The sequence below is a fragment of the Dipteris shenzhenensis genome, chromosome 1, assembly GCF_047967505.1.
Source record: "Dipteris shenzhenensis isolate YYH24624 ecotype China chromosome 1, Dip_SZ_1.0, whole genome shotgun sequence".
Classification (NCBI taxonomy): domain Eukaryota; kingdom Viridiplantae; phylum Streptophyta; class Polypodiopsida; order Gleicheniales; family Dipteridaceae; genus Dipteris; species Dipteris shenzhenensis.
Window position 1 is genome coordinate 50330353 of NC_141596.1, and position 17103 is coordinate 50347455.

General features: G+C 44.7%; 1 protein-coding gene across 1 annotated transcript; it reads right to left on the reverse strand.

The window, feature by feature from the left end:
* Window positions 1-5603: 5603 nt before the first annotated feature.
* On the reverse strand, window positions 5604-16766 carry LOC147905983 (ABC transporter C family member 14-like). The gene is made up of 11 exons (XM_087376029.1): window positions 14579-16766; window positions 13791-14111; window positions 13474-13560; window positions 9118-9804; window positions 8746-8910; window positions 8259-8553; window positions 7602-7816; window positions 7041-7346; window positions 6727-6790; window positions 6404-6643; window positions 5604-6220 (listed from the first exon to the last, which is right to left on the reverse strand). The coding sequence occupies exons 1-11, from the start codon at window positions 16643-16645 to the stop codon at window positions 6120-6122; spliced, it is 4548 nt and encodes a 1515-aa protein (XP_087232155.1). The 5' UTR covers window positions 16646-16766; the 3' UTR covers window positions 5604-6119.
* Window positions 16767-17103: the final 337 nt, after the last annotated feature.

Sequence of the window (17103 nt, forward strand, 5' to 3'; positions counted from 1 at the left end):
TCATTAGTGCATACAATCTTGAACATCAAAGGTTAAGTGTAGATATTTCCAGACACAAGCTTTCCTGTTTTATTTCATATGATCATGAAAAGATTCCTCCTTTTCTTCAAAGAAGATCTACCACAATTGGTGAACTCCTTCCCTCTTCCCCAAGTTCAACACCTCAAGCCTCTACAAGTAAAGTTCCCTCTTCTTTTGCTAGTATTGATTCTACTTTTCATGCTGCTGGTTCCAAACAGGTTACCTCTAACTTTGGGAGCCTCTCCATCAACTCCCCTTCTAAACAGCCTCAAGCTTCCTCTCCAAGAGCCAAAACTCAGATCCATGGCTCTGGCTCTTCTACATAGAACAATCCTATCCCTGCTGCTGATGTTACCCAGCTATCATCCATGTCTATTGACCCTCTACAGGGCCTGTCTGCTGCTCATGGTTATTCTTCTGACACTATTGTTGCCCAGGGACACTCTTCAAACACCTATGCTGCTGCTACCTCAGATACTCAGGAAGATACTTTCAGCTTCTCATTTCATCCTTGAGATGTTTGTTGTAAGAGTTTATACTTTTGTTAATCCTCAGGATGTAAGGGCTATGTTAGCCACAACAGACACTTCTGGTTCTATCTTTTTTGGATGTATGACATGATATAAATTAATAAATACACTACTTTTTTCTACCCAAAAAAAAAAGGGGGTCTCACTAGTAGGTGCCTTCTATATGGTACTAGGAGGCTCAATGGTAGAGGATGTAGATCACAACATGTACAATGCAATAGTTCTATGGTATATGAAAGACTTCCATGTTGAGAATTGTGTAAGGATGCTTGAGAGAGAGAGAGAGAGAGAGAGAGAGAGAGAGGAGTTTTTTACTTCGTAGCAACAATGCCAAGAAGCCTTGATAGGCTTATTCGAAGTGATCCGCAGGGATCGAACACACACACACCACGACATGAACCAGAGCCTCAACCACCAAGACCCACGCGGGTTTTACAAAACTTGGTGGGAAGGATGGCTTATACACGAGAGAGAGGAGTTTTTTACTTCGTAGCAACAATGCCAAGAAGCCTTAACAGGCTTATCCGAAGTGATCCGCAGGGATCGAACACACACACACCACGACATGAACCAGAGCCTCAACCACCAAGACCCACGCGGGTTTTACAAAACTTGGTGGGGAAGGAGAGAGAGAGAGAGAGAGAGAGAGAGAGAGAGAGAGAGAGAGAGAGAGATGCTCAAGCTTGCATGTACAAGTTTATTTTATATATGATTTTCCTCACCAAGTGCAATCCTTTTGTAGGCTTAGAGCCTTATCTTTTGGCATCACACCATGATGTCAGGTATGATGTCATGTAAAACACCTACCATGACCTTATCCACCCCCAAAGGTCACTTGATGCTTCAAGCAATCACACGATATAATATCTCTTATGAGACCACTCTCAAACACGCACATGGTCACTCATAATATCTCTTATAAGATCACTCTAAAACAGTCACATGGTCACACACACACGACTTCAAAAACCCAACAAACCTCCCTTTGGAGTAAAGGTGGCAAGACCCAACATGCAAAGAGATAATAGATCTTGAACTCCACGACAATGTTACAAAAAGGTGGCCTCTTTGTTGTGAAAAACTTCCCACATCAATGAGCTAATTACCAACAGCAATTGACACCATCACTCACTTCCCTCACATGGCTCGTAATAGGGATAAAGAATCACTCAAAGCATTTTATAAAACAAGACACACAAAGAACACACAGGTTATTGCATTTATGCATTTATTGTGGGGTACTACCTGGGCATAGTACCGTCGACACATACATAGCATTTTAGAGAAACTACTTGGCGGATTTGTCAAAATCTACATGATGAATGAGGCTATCAATGAGGTTGAGTGTGGTTAGGTAGTTTTAATGGTTTTCGAGCTGCATTTGAGAGGACGGCCTACTAGCATTAGGATTCCTGATACCCTTTATGCAAAGGAGGACCTCTCAAAGGCAGCTTTACATATTTGGGTTTCTCATGTGCAGGGTGGAGTGCCCTCCCCTTCACATATAGCAGCAGCCCTCTCAGATATTAGCGATTTTTATCATCTAGATTCTAGTACCAGGAGACGTGAGATTCTTGAGTGAGAGATCGGCATTCGCCAAGCAGTTGGCAGCTTTGCAGAGGGAAGAGCAAAAGAGGCCACTTGATGCTTGGATTCAGGAGCGCCCTACTACAGTAAGGGCTCATCAAAGATTTTGTTGGATCAAAGAGCAGAGTTTGCCTTTCATGCACAAGAGGTAGAGTCAATAAGCAATTCTTCTGTACTCATGGCCCTAGACATAGTAGAGACAGTGTGTCTCAGCTTATTGACTCAGACAGAGTTTTGCAGTCGGATCCAGATGCTATCATGCGCATGGCTACAGATTTTTAGCCTCTGTTCTTTCAGCAGATCCTGGTAGTGTGGTTGCAGATGATGCCAGACAGGTCATTTGGCAGTGTATCCCTAGGTTGGTGAGTCCGGACTATATATGAGAGTCTCTCTTGATGCACCTTTTACCAACCTAGAATTGGGAAAAATGCCCAAGTTCAAATGGGCTTACACCCTCCTTTTTCTTGACCTTCTGGGATATGATTGGGTATCACATCATCGCAGCCCAGCAAGGCATTTGGGACTCCGGTGAGATGCATGGCTCACAAGGGGGTGCACAAATTTAGTGTCGCAGTGGAGACCCATCACTCTATTGCGCACTTCTTACAAAATCCTGGTGAAAGCAATCTGCCTGCAGTTGCATCCCTTACTCCTTGATCTTATCCATGATACGCACACAATTCTAATCATGGACTTTGAAAAAGCCTATGATAGGGAAGATTGGGACTTCTTGGAGGGCACCCTTCATCACTTTGGATTTTCAGATGCATGAATCTGTGGTAGGACATACCGGTGTCACAAATACATACTAGTGTTGAGGGAAATGCATTCTTCCCCTATGGTAGGACATAGCGGTGTTACAAAGACATACGAGAGGATAAGGAGAGTTTCTTCTTGAAATGTCTGTGGAGAGATGTCACCAAATATGTTGCTGAATGTTTGCCATGCCAAAAAAATAAAGTGGACAATAAACTACCACCTGGTTTGTTGCAGCCATTACCCATTCCAAAGGGCAAATGGACACATATAGCAAAGGATTTCATAACAGGATTGCCTTCTATAGATAGAGGATGGGACAACATCTTTCTCAGCCTTGTACAGGTCAACCCACAGTCAGGTGCTCATAGGAGGGGTTAGGGGAGACAGGTTTCAAATTTCCAGATTAGCCCGTCAGGGATGCCCTCTTGCCCCTTTTCTTTTCCTCTTTGTGGCTGAGGCTATAAGCATTCTTCTTAGGTGTCGAGCTGACATTCTTGGGCTCACACTTCCGAAGAGGACCTCGTGAATTACAAGTTAGCGGATGACACTACTATCTTCTTGGAGACCTCTCCTCAGACTCACTTCCTTCAGGATAGCTTTGGATTTGTTTTGTACTACAGCATGTGCTCACATCAAGTGGAACAAGTCTAATGGCTTTTGGATCTATGACAATGACACTCCAGATTAGGGGGTTGGTTTGGATTTCACATGGATTCAGAGGGGTGTGTCAGTTAGATACCTAGGATGCCAGGTTAGTTTGGGTATCTCTTCTTCGCATCTGTGTTGGAGAGCATTAGGAGGAAACTCCTTTTCTGGTACCAGAGATTGTATCACTCAGCTCATGAGGCCTATCAAGAATTTTTTATGGAGCAGGCTAGATGGCACTACAGACACTATTGCCAAAGTAGCTTGGGACACCTTGATCCTTCCCACACACGAGGGGGGTCTAAACATCATAGATCCTGACTTGCAATGCAGAGCCTTACTTTGCAAGTCTGTGGTTAGAGGAATTATGCCTGGGGATGAGCCTTGGAAATTTTCCTTCAATCATGGTATTCAGGCTTGCAACCCCTCCACAGGGGGTGATTGGATGGATAGCACCAGATGGATCTTCACCTCAACCTCTCGGGTCTCCTTCCTAATTCTGAAGGCTTGGGCCAGCTTCAAAAGTACCCTTCGGAGAGTTCCTCCTCTGTCGAAGAGATTGACTAGCAATCGATTATGTGGAATGACAATATACTTGATGAACATGGTAGGAGCTTGGTATGTCTTCGCTATATGCAATGGTCTAGGTCGAAGAGAGGATCTCCCACATGCATAGGTTCTTAGAAAGGCTTCAAGAGGCTTCCAAAAGTTTGTTAACAACAAACGGTTAGTCACCTCAAAGGTTGTGCAGGGAGGATACTTTAGATTGATGCAACCCTTCCCCTTGATTGGGTGGATACATATGATACGTTTGCTGCTTTAGGAGGCATTCCTCTCCAAGTTATAGCCTTTTAGGAAGCACACAAGGGGTTACAGGCTAGCTACACGGTCACCTGTAGAGGTTGGAGGCCTTTAGAGCCCCTCGTTGAGAGAGTTACCAAAATTTCATTCATTTGCAAAGAGCCTTTTGGTTGAGGCTTTGGAGATCCCGGAGAAATAGAAAGGCTACTCTATTTTTTGGGGCTTTCTAATCATGGAGGGATTGCAGTGGAGGTCTAGATTTGAGGCAGACCCCTCTGCTCGTCTACTAATGAATCAATTCGTCATTGTCTATGGGACTGCAAGCATGCAAGAGGGAATTGCCACCATCCTTAGTACTTTTGCTTCTTCTCGTTTCTTCATGACGTGGAGATGAGTGGCTTGGCTCTCTCCTTGTCAAGGCCTCAGATCTTCTTTAAGTGGCAAGATGCTTCTTAGGCCATATTGATTCAACGTCATCTTGTCGAGACTCGCTCTCTAGAGGATGTACCTATCTCTCGCTATAAACCAGTACATGGTGATGGGGATACCGGCTTGGGAGATACGGGCTAGCATCACTACTTGGCAGATTTGGAGAGTCAAATGCACAGAGGGCTTAGACCCACCCTTCGCACACCTTGGCAGGCTAACACCGTTCGCACATTGATGGCCAATTGGGCAAGCATGCCAGGCAGCCTCAGCCAAGAGGGTTATATTCCTTAGGGAATGAAGGAGTTCCCACTTTTTCTTAAAGACTACAAGTTTGATGTGGCACTTTCAACCTCAACCTTGGTTTCTTTCCAGGTCATTTTGAGCTTTACGTTCCCTATTTTTGGGGATTTCCTCATGCATAGCATGATGTAGTTCCGCTTTGAGCTTACTCATGTGGGTAATTTTCAAATATCTTAACTGACAAACATATTAAGAACTTCCTAGTCCACATTTAATTAGAATGTACTCATGAACTCCAATCCAAGTCTATGGATATCAAACTCTTGTTCCCACTATTTCTCCCACAAGACAAGTAAGCTTTAAGGTCAATTGTTTTGTGGGAAAAGTGACTTTATGATGGAAAATGACATTTATCCCCATGTTGAACAAATATCTTAACGCTACTTCTCAACCGTGATCCCAACCGAGAACTTCTCAAAGAACCGTTGATTCTAAATTTTTTAGTCATTCCTAGTCTTCTAGTCTTTCACCCCAAAAAAAAAACACACAAACCTTGTTAAAAAACACATATGTCAGTGCAATGGTCCTCCAAACAAAAAGCCAAAAACAAAAACCCTGTTAAAAAAACACATTTCACTGCAATGGTGAGGGGAGAAAATCACCCATAAGAAGCTCTGCAATTAGATGTTTTCTGGGATTAGTGTCCGGAAGTCTCCCCAACAATTGCGAGTAAGTGCATGGGAGTAGAACACCCACACAGTAAAAGCCTCTGCAGCCGCTTTCACCTCTGGATTCTCCAATGAATCACTTTGGAATGAGTGAAGAAAGAATCTAGTGTACAAAAAGAAGAGGATGATTCTGTGTCTCAATCCTTGCTTCTGCTCTTCTTCAATTGCTGCAAAATTTCCTCTTCCCAAGAGTTGGCGAGGAACTAATCATGTTGGCCAGTGCTGCAACTCAAACTGTTTTGACGCTCAAATCAAAACTGTCCAACTGCTCTATATATCACTCACTCAACGAGCGTCTTTCCATGTTCCGTCTACAGATGCAGCAAGCACGGGCATCATGAGTTGAAGCGTTTCTATGAACCTGCATGTGTGGCAGCAATCAGCCTTCTGACCGTGTCGTGTATTCGCGAACTAGAGCTGCAAAAAGAGACGATGGATGCTCCAGCAGTTTTGCGGGACTATCGTACTCCTTCAACAAACCTGCAAGAAAATAACGTCGTCTTGATCGTCAGAGTGGAGAAAACCTTGCAATCAAAATACCCAATAACGGTTTCAGTGCAATCAAAATACCCAAGAACGATTTCAGCAGCACTTCTGAATCTACAGAGAAGAAAAAAGCTTGACATGAGAAAGTAGATAGGTTCCTTGCATGGTTCCTCATACCTGCTTCAAGAACCATGACTTTGTTGCCATCCATCACGGTCGGTATCCTGTGGGCAATACTGACCACTGTACTGTGTCGAAATTCCTCCCGTATGATTTTCTGTAGCACTGCATCGGTCTGAGCGTCCACCGACGCAGTAGCTTCGTCCAAAAACAACATGTGGCTTTTCTTTAACAGAGCCCGTCCTAGACACAAGAGCTGCCTCTGACCAACACTCCAATTTTCCCCGTTGTCCACAACTGCAATCGATAGGATATTAAGCATCGTATTAAGCATCGCAGTAAGCCTACAAACTTTTACATTACGGAGACCAATCACCCACCTACTGCATCCAATTTGTCGCCTCTTGCCATGACAATGTCAGCCAATTGGCATTTTCTTAATCCCTGAAGCATACCAAGTAAGCCAGCATCAAAAATCTTCAGCTCCGCAACTTTGAAGCTCTTAGGGGGAAAATGCAGAAAGACGATAAATCTGGAAAGCTCTTTTCTAATGGAAGGAGCCCATAGCGTGCAAACGTATAGGTTACCCACGAATTGTTGGATTTACCTAACATGAACAATACAACTATAAGACATGATCACTTTGTCCATACGACAAAACATGAAGGCTGCCCTTCGTCAAACAAGATCATACCTCCCATATCTCCTCCTCTTTGTGGACACCCAGCGGGTCCATGTTTGTTCTTATAGTGCCTTCGAATAACACTGGATCCTGTGGGATGATTCCCAACCTTGATCTCAAGTCATGCAGCCCAACAGTTGTAATGTCTACCTCATCAAACCTGACAATCCCACCCGCAGGCTCCACAATTCTGAAAAGCACTTGGATAAGTGTTGATTTCCCACTTCCAGTTCTCCCAACAACGCCAATCTTTTGTCCACCAACTATGTCCAGACTAATCCCTTTTATGACCAATGGCATGGTTGGCTGATATCGAACCTGCATAGCCCATGAAAAACCTTGTTGGGATATGGATGGCAGCAGAATTCGGGACAGTACAAAGTGGGGTGATTTTAAGTCGGAGGATCTCTTCCTACGTCAACTTTTAAAAAAAGATACGTGACAGGAGAGCAGAGGCCTTCAGAGGCAAAGCTTCAGTGTCTGATAAATTGCCACTGGTCTCAACCCACCTTAAACCATTAGCAATTATTGGAATAATAATGCATTGACAAGATAAAAGAGTGCAACGATCACCTTCAAATCTCTGATGCTGATGTTTCCACTTTCTGGCCAATCTTTGTCTGGTATACTGCCCTCTATAACCAAAGGAGCCTCACTGGGGAGCCTTGTGAATTGACCAATACGTTCCACAGCAACCATTTTATTCTCAATCATGCAACTGAAAAAGACGGAGGCAGCTAACGTCGTATTCAAAGACAGCCCATACGAAAGCGAGAGAGCTGCCAAAGCTGCAACATTGTGAAGTTCATATGTCAATACAGGATTATTTGTCGCATGGACTCGTATTAAGGACAGAATAGCACTTCAAGAGCAACCAGATTTTCCTCCTTTTTTCTAAATGGAAAGGCAAAACACATTGATGCTTTTCGGTCTTTGACACACGTGTCAAAGACTCAAGTAAATGTCATTTGTGAAAATAGCATCTCATTCAGGAAAGGACGGTGGGAGCTCCCAGAGTATAAAGCTTTCAGCTCCGTACAATTAACTTAAGGCATTAAGTTATTCAAATTCAACAACTTTAAAGAAGAGAATTGCATTAACGAGTTAAAATCGGTGCTAATTAAATTGGAACCCAAGCTAGCTCGTACATTTAAATTGTCAGATTTTGTCCCTAAAAATATTCAAAAGCCTATAAACTACAACAGGAAGAACGGGGGGAAATAAGGTCACCTGGTTGGATAACACTTTCAGGGAGAACCACAAGCAGAAACGCTGCAACACACAATACGACTGCTCCAATGATTTCCAATCGAAATCCAAGCCACTCGTTGGAAGCATTGAAGTGGAAATCCATCTTGAGGTTAGTGTTGACACGTTTTAGATTTGAAGCAACAAATTCGTCCTGCTTTCCAAATCCTCTAATTACCATGAATCCTGCAATTGTCTCTGTAAAATGGTGAATGACAGGAGCCTTTGTTACAGAATCCAGCCGAGTGATCTCTCTTGATGAATTTATGTAGAAGGCCTGTTCACAATCCAACACAGAAGTGCTTTTCAATGTTTTTGCCGCCATACAGAAGGTTGGCAGATTTTTAAATCATACGATTCTACCATTTCCTGCAGCTCAAAAAGACTAGTCATGAAAAACAGTGGCCTCTTCGACGCATGTAAGACTAACCATTTGTGTATTTACAGCATGTAAAATAGGACAACTAACCTGGTATCGAATATAGACCCATCCCAGAGGAATTATTACAAAGATAACAGGCCACGTTACTACGCATGTCACAATTACAACACCTATAGTTGCAGAATACAGCATCAACGCCAGCACAAAAGAAAGGGGTAACAAGATATCCATGGTCGCCTGGTCTGTTGATGACTGTAAACAAATATTAAGGGCGCATCAGAAAGTTGGACAAACAATATTGTAACTGTACTATCTATCCACTGATTGTTATGATACGCTGCAATAAATTTGCGGATACCCTACAAGTTTAAAGCAATGGTACAAGCGTGACTGTACATGATACGAAGGAATGTTTCTCTAAAATGCTGTCCAGAATTGAGAATATTAATGTGATCTTACACGTGTTAAGATCCTCCCTGTTGGCGTGGTATCGAAGAAGCTCATAGGAGCTCGGAAAATGCTCTTCAGCATGTCAAGATAGAACCTTTGAGTGGTCTTCAAACTAAAGATAGCCATAAGAACAGCACGTATCACCACAAACACCCAATTTCCTGCACAGAGCAGAGCATAGACCTGAATGAACAGTCCTGCATTGAAGGAAGTTTGAGATGTCTCCTCTGATAGCCAGAAGTCAGCGCTTATAGCAAAGGTCTGGGTAATGATCTGCACAAGTAACACTAGCAGAACAAAGAAAGGCCCATAAGCCCTTGTCAAATACAGCCAATACACATTCCATCCCACTCGACCAGACTCCCTCTTCTCTTCTTCAACCAGCTTTGATGATCCCTCAATAACAGGTGATGCAAAAGATCCAGAACTCCTGCGCTTAAATAGATTCTCTGAGCTTGATCGTGATCCTGAACTTGAACGGGTTAATATTTTAACACTCTCATCATAAGTTTCACTCCATTGACTAGTGGGTGTGCCAACTCTAAATTCGTCCACTTCCACAGGATCTGCTACAGTGTCCATCTCTACTGCCCCAATGGCTTCCTTATGAGCAGCAACCAATGCTCCAAACTCAGCTCCAACTTTCAAGAGATCGGCGTAGTCTCCAGCCTGTTGAATAACCCCATTTTGCACCACCTGCAGATCCAAAGAACGGCTAGGTTCAACTGATAAAGAACTGATGATCTTAAGGCCTACATACTAGACAAATGTCTGTCAAAATGTTCTGTTGTAAAAGAAAACTGTCTTATATCCCACTGCTATCAAAGAAATAGCAAATTGTTGCTTCACTGAAAGAAGAAACCATTATGGCAGCAAACCATTCAACCACAATAACAACAAAGGAATAAAATTCAATATTCACCAAGAAAGCATGAACGGAGGCTCAGTTTACATCCCAAGCTTAGCATGAATGTATATGGCCCCACTTTGTTGGGCCATGGGCTCCACCATGTGTGACCAGACTATCATCACATCTTCCATTTAATAAGGCATGTCGATTCCCCATTCAGACATTGTATACACGCCAGTATGCTGAATAGCACAGTGGTCTCTATAAGATGCAATCCTTGTTTTCATTCAGATCCTTCGCTTTAATCCCCCCAAAAACACACCCCCCACACAAACTGCCTCCTCCCCACACACATCTCAGCTCATGGTCTGTAATGAGATTACTTTCTGTAGCTTTCCACGCTAACAAATGTGTGCAGATGCATGAATGCTAACTGAGGGGGAAGAGAGATTATCATGCACAAGCCTCATCACATCATTCACATAACTGTTACATAGAGGAGAACTACAAATGGCAACTACTATTCTTATCATGCTTCGCCTTGGGAATCACCAATGGCTTCCCTCAATTAAGGGGCTAAATAAATCTCCTAGATCCTCATGGGAACTCAAGGGAGGGGCTGAAAACTGTAGATTTTAGCAGTTAGGGTTGCTGCTCATGCCTGATCTCGCTGCTCAAGGCTAACATTGGATATGGAGAGACTAAGGTGGCTGCAGAGACTACTGTGAAATTTGATTTGCTGCTGAGTCTGGAGGCTCAACTGCTGCAATTCTGATGGCTTAAAATGAGGGCTGCCACCTTGAGGCCCATTATGTAGGCTAGGTCTTCCCTGATCGTGACCGATGTGCTGAAAAGATGATAGATGACTGGGGCTGTCCAACTGAGCTGGTCGGCCTGCTGGTCGCTGATGTGGCAGCCGGTTTGCTGTTCTAAACCCGTTCAGTGTTTACTGCTCTTGCAATGGCCGGCTAGCATGTGGCAGGATGGCACTTGTCTGGCCCCGAGATCTGCTGTGCACTTCTGTTCTGTGTTGGCATGGACTGCCATGTCTCTGGCTGCAGATCTGGCCCCGAGTTTTCTGCTGTCCACTTGTGTTCTGTGCTGGCGTGGACTGCCATGTCTCTGGCTGTGGGCTCACATGGCAGCCTGTACGGCTGCATCTAGTGCTGGAATTCTTGCTGTGACTGAAGCTGCTACCTTTAACCGAACCTGGATGAGGTTTAGCACCTCTTCAGGCTGCCTTGTGGTAGCTCCAAGGGTGGAGGATTAACCTCCACTGAGAATCGAAATTTGTGCTTACATTCTGATTCGCTTCGAAGTGGGGATATGCCTTACCACCCTTTGCCTTTGATGGTTACATTCTGTCGTCACCACCCTGTGCCTTTGATGAAACCTTTGATGAAGCCCCGTCTTCCCCTCCATCTCCCCATCCATCCTCTTGATGTGCTATTCCATCCCCACCAAGTCTCCTTGCCTTGTCTCTCCCTACCATTTTGGGCGCTGGGTTTGCTGAGGGTCGTCATAGGTGCTCAGCACTAGAGCTCATGAATCTCATTCTCTCATGGCATGGGTTCGCACGGCCCTTTTGTTTTTCTCGTTTCATAGCAAAGAATCTTCGATGAGATACTGAAACCACCAAGGGATGCACAACCTTGGAAGTTTGCTCCACTCTGGAGCCTATGCCATCTTGACTAGCCACGACAACGCGTTCAACCTAAGCTTTGATCGAGGGATATGAGCTAAAACACCCCTGCAAACAGACAGACTATTGTAATATCCAGATTTACATTAAAGCCCAACGCTAGGTGTAGACCCTAGTATAAACATATGGTCAACATATGCACACATAACACGAGTCAATAGCCACCTTCTGATTCCGAGTTTGACTAAGAGAGTGCAGCCAATATAACTAAATGTCAACGACCTTGGAAAATGGGGTGAAGGGACAGAGAAATCAATCTGATGAGCCGAAGTCAAACGCCATTCTCTATTGTTTGGGATGTAAACAACTTGTGCTTTGCAACTGCAAATCAGAACCCAGTCTCAATCAAAGATTTAAGCCACTCAAGGCCTTTAGACTCCAAGGTGGAGTGTGGGGTCTATGATACATGAGGGAAAAGAGGCTCTTTCCAACGCATATTTCTAGCTTTAGGATAGAGATGCAGTGTTACTAGACTAGGATAGATGCGTTCCCATCCTTTATCCCCTCATGTGTGCATGGGAACGTAGGAGGGGATGCATGAGAGATTGAACAACACTCTGTCAAAATGATCTTAACCCCCACACTGAACCCACTTCTTCATTTTATTATAAGACCTAAATAATGCTTGCCAAATTTGAACGTAAGCTTGGTGACAAGCCAAGGCACGTGCTGGCACCCCCTTCTACATAGAGGACCCCAGCAACATTTAAAGATTTATGCCGTGTCTGCCAGTTGAATGTGAGGAGGATCGAGTCCACAATCGTGCCAATAATTATGGCCAAGGACGCCAATAATTATGGCCAAGGACGCCCAAACTGGGCTGTCAAGACCAAGTCAGGATTGCAAACAAACCTGCGTGGGTTCCAGGAGCAGATTGGACCAGAAAGACTGGTCGGGGCAGTCAAGGAAAAATCTATGATTGGTACTCCAGTGATAAAAATCTATGATACCAGGAAAAACCTCTTCTAAATAGTTTTATGGATATACATGGAGGCCCTCAATATCGCAGCATAACATTATACTAGGATTCTATTCCTAATTTACATAGTTTACTGTTGAATACCAGGTAAAAAACCTATTGACTTTGATCACCATTAACTGCCCATTAACTCTCTTCCTAAATTGCAGAATGTCCAAGCCATGTGGAATAGGGCTAGACTGATATATATGCATTTTCCCTCAAATTACTCCTTTGTTTTGCTGGGGAACTTTCCTCTAAGGTTCCAGGGAAGGTGGAAATCCTGTGTTTTGTCTGGTTACAGAGACATCCAATGGTATTCAAAATGTATTGATGCTGCTAAACTTACTGTTCATTGGTTGATGCATACAGGCCCGAAAGAGGAAGCAGATGCTCTCATTAGGAAGATTACTGACAACCTTAAGAAGGAGACGGCTCTTGCCCTATCTGTTCTTAAGAAGATCTGGAATCTGTTGGCGGACCTACAGGAGACTGTGCTCAAGCCCCAGGATGGGAAAAAGAGGAATGAAACATTCGTAGTGAGTCCTTTAAACGGTTACTCTGTGGTTTCCTGGTTACCTAGTATCATGCGGTTTCTACGGTTTTACTACATGTCATCGATGACTGCTATGCTGCCTTTCTCAGCAAAAAAAAATACTAATACCATTTACTATGTCAATTATACCAGGCCAAATTATTTTTGCTAGGATTATCCTCGTAGAATGCACAAAGAGAATTAGCAGTCCTACTCCAAGATCATTCATGTTTGAATAATTATCACAACACAACAGAAACCTAGCAGACTACTTCTTCTTCCATGAGTCAGCATGCAAACATGAAAGGGTAAGACTTTACCAAAATCAGGTCAGCTTTGTGTAAAAATTCAACTTGATGTGTCACCAACACCCTTGTCTTCCCTTGTAAGGTTCCCAGGAGGCAATCCTGGAAAGAGTTTTAGGACAACCATCACTAATTAGTTCCCTAACAGAAATGCACAACAATATGCAAGCTGCAGATGGTAGTAAAAGTGGTTTTACAAGAGCAATCTGATCAGAAATGACTCCTGATAAGCATTTTCGATACTCGTATAATAATAGTGCAACACTCCTCACGACAGTAGTTGAACACACACAAGCCACTGCAACCCTGTTCAGATAATAAACTGTACAGACCTTAAATATTGCAGAGCCTGTATGCGCATCGACTGCACTAAAGACATCATCTAAGAAATAAACATCCGAGTCTTGATATACTGCTCTTGCCAGCTGAACCCTCTGCTTTTGCCCCCCGCTAAGATTGATACCCCTCTCTCCTATCTCTGTTTGGTCTCCGAATTCAAAAAGCTCCATGTCCTGCTCCAATGCACACGCCTTTATAGTCCTGCGGTACTTAGCACGGTCCATGGGCAATCCAAACAATATATTCTCTTCTACAGTTCCACTTTGAATCCATGCTGTTTGAGGAACGTACGCTGTGCTTCCATAGACCTGAACCTGCCAGATTAAGGACAAGGAGAGTAGTGATGGTTCAGAGCACTCTAAAATTAACGATATGGTTAAAATATTCATCTTCAATGCAGACTTTACGTTTGCAACTGGAGACTTAACTCCTATCTTGTTCAGGAAAAGACACTGATACAATTATATATCTAGACGAATCCAGGAACACCTTTGAAAACACAACAAATAATGTTTGTATTGGTCTGATACAGTTTTCTGTTTTCAGACCAATACAAACAAATCTTTGATGATCTCACTATAGGCTATTTTAACGATGTCTATGTGTAAATTCAGTACAGATTCTCCTGCCAACACTGAACGTAGTGTTTGCTGCATTACCTCCGAGTAGGAATTAAGCAAAAGCTTACGATCTTCGAATGGGATGAAAGAATCAAGAATTGTCTGTATTAAAAACTAAAGCAGTGCATTAATGCAGTCACGGATGGGGCAACGACTCTTACTGTGCCAGACAATTTGGGCATTTCACCAAGTAGAGCAGCTAGTAATGAAGATTTGCCTGCTCCAACAGTTCCAACAATGACGACCAACTGTCCTTGAGGTATCGCTACATTGATGTTGCGTAAAATAGGCCTGGCCTCCTCTTCATCCCAAGTAAATTGTCCACCTTCAACGATAATAGAATATCGAGAGTCACTAAGAGGTTCTCTGACGACATACCCTTCGAGTTCTTTGGCAATCATGAACTTGTCGAGGCGATCCAATGATACCAAAGCTTGAGACACTGAGATTATTGCTTGAGGAAACGTTCGGATAGGTTCTGACAATATGTTAAACGTGGAGATCACCGTGAAAACCTTAGCTGCAGTCAGATCAGTGTTGAGGAGCAAACAAGTTCCGAAGGTAACAATGGATACAACAGAGGTAGAGACAGTCAGTGATGTTATATTTGATGCAAGAGCATACTGAAATTTTGCAAGGCTTCCGTACTCATCCTTCCGTTTTTCCTCTACGCGTTTGCGAAAATAGTCCTCCCAAGCTTGCAGCTTGATAGTTTTCATGTAGTTCAGAACTTCTGTAGTTGCACGCATTCTAGCATCCTTCTTGGTCATTGCTTGCAATGAATAATTTCGAAGAAGCCTGCTGTTGTGGGTGACAATTCCCCCAAAAATGAGCATCGTTGCAAATCCAGCCAACATTGATATGCCGACCTCACGGTAAAGTATGAACAAAGCCACGACTATTTGCAATGGCAGCATCCACGTGTTGTGTACCTGAACGATGGAATCATTGATTTGTTGGACATCAACAGTCATGTAATTCACGATTCGACCTGCACCGTGGGCCTGCCGCGAGGCACTTGATAGGAGGAGACCTTTTTTGTAAATGCTGGTTATGAGACATGAACGAATCATCATTCCAAGCTTTTGAGACAGGAATTGATACTGGTGAGTAGAGAGTACTTCAACAAACTTTGCCACTAACAGAATAAAGACAAGAGCATAGCCTTCGCTGTAGTATCTAGGATCACTTTCGAGGAAGTCCACGAAACTCTGAATGAGCAACGGCCCAACGTACATAGAAATCGCCTTGATGAACGCCAGGCAGGCCGTAAAAGCTAATTGTCCTCTGAAAGATCTTAAGAGCGCCACCCTCACGGGATGATCAGTTTTCGTCCTCGGCCAATTCGATTGTAAGAGGGCATACAATTTCTCTGCTCTGTCATCAGGGGTAAGCTCGGGAACATCCTCGATCTGAAGGGTGGTTCTGGCTCCTTTCGAGAGCAGCGGATTGAGCCAGAGCCAGAAAGTTTTGCTAAAGAGGCCGGCAGTGTAAAATTTGGTGATATTAGACAGCCGCATCCCATCCGATTCGCTCCCATTGAGCAAGGGCTCGGAAGAACTCCCAGCAAAAGCTTCAGAGGTCGTTTGGAGCCCTGTCGGACCTCGGACCGATACGACCATCACGAAGAGGGAAAAGGGGAAAATGGCGATGGCGACAACATCGTCTACTCGGAGGGAGATCGTGTAAGAGAAGCCAGAGCTGGCAAGGCGGATAATCGCGGAAGCGCACTGCAGGCATGAGACAATGGAGGTGAGAAACCACCAGGCGCGGAGCGGGGTGGGATGCTGCATCAAGCTCATGGGTTTCTCGTGGGCGACGACGGCGACGTACGTAGTCCAGCCCAAGGCTTGGAGGGCAGCAAAGACGACCTCGGCGGAGTGGCTGAAGGTCCATGCGGACGCAGAAGCGGCGTACCAGAGCTGCCAAGCGAGAGCGGCGAGGGTGAGGAGATCAGCGATGGAGACGAGGGCGAGGGTGGAGGTGTAGAGGAGAGATGCAGCAGGAGGAGCTGTGAGTTTCTTGCGGTCTTGGGGAGGTTTGCGACGGAGCAAGGAGAGGGAGGAGCGGGCGAGGAAGCCGAGGAGGAAGGAGAGGTGGATAGCAGATTGGAAGAAGTGCTGGGAGCAAGCGGAGAAGAGGATGTAGATGAGCCATTCGAGGGCGGGGACCTGCTGGGAGGAGAGGGGACCGGGGCCGGAGCAGGAGAGGGAGAGAAGCCAGGCCATGGCGATGGCGGCGGAGCTGAGCTGCAGCTATGGCGGACGAGCTACAGCAAGAGAGCTATGGCGGAGCTCGACGGCTATGGCGGAGATCTACAGGTGTTGTAGAAGAAACTACGGCCCTCTGGCGGAGCTCTACAACTGCAGCAGAAGCAGCTTATATGGCTATGGCGGAGCTATACACAGCTGCTGCAGATGCAACTGTGGCGGAGCTATACACAGCTGCTGCAGCAGCTATGGCGGAGCGGAGCTGCTGCTTCAAAAGCAGCCGGAAGATGAATATTTAAGGGCGCCGGAGTTTGGCGGCGGAGCGCCGGAGAAGATGACCGGAAGTTCGGAACACGTTCCCGGGTCCCAATCCCGGCGAATTTTTCATTGAAAAGGTATGCCGGACCTTCGCCGGTAAACACACCCGGGATTTTCCCGGCTGCCGGGAAATCACACGGTTTTGCATGGGGACGTAA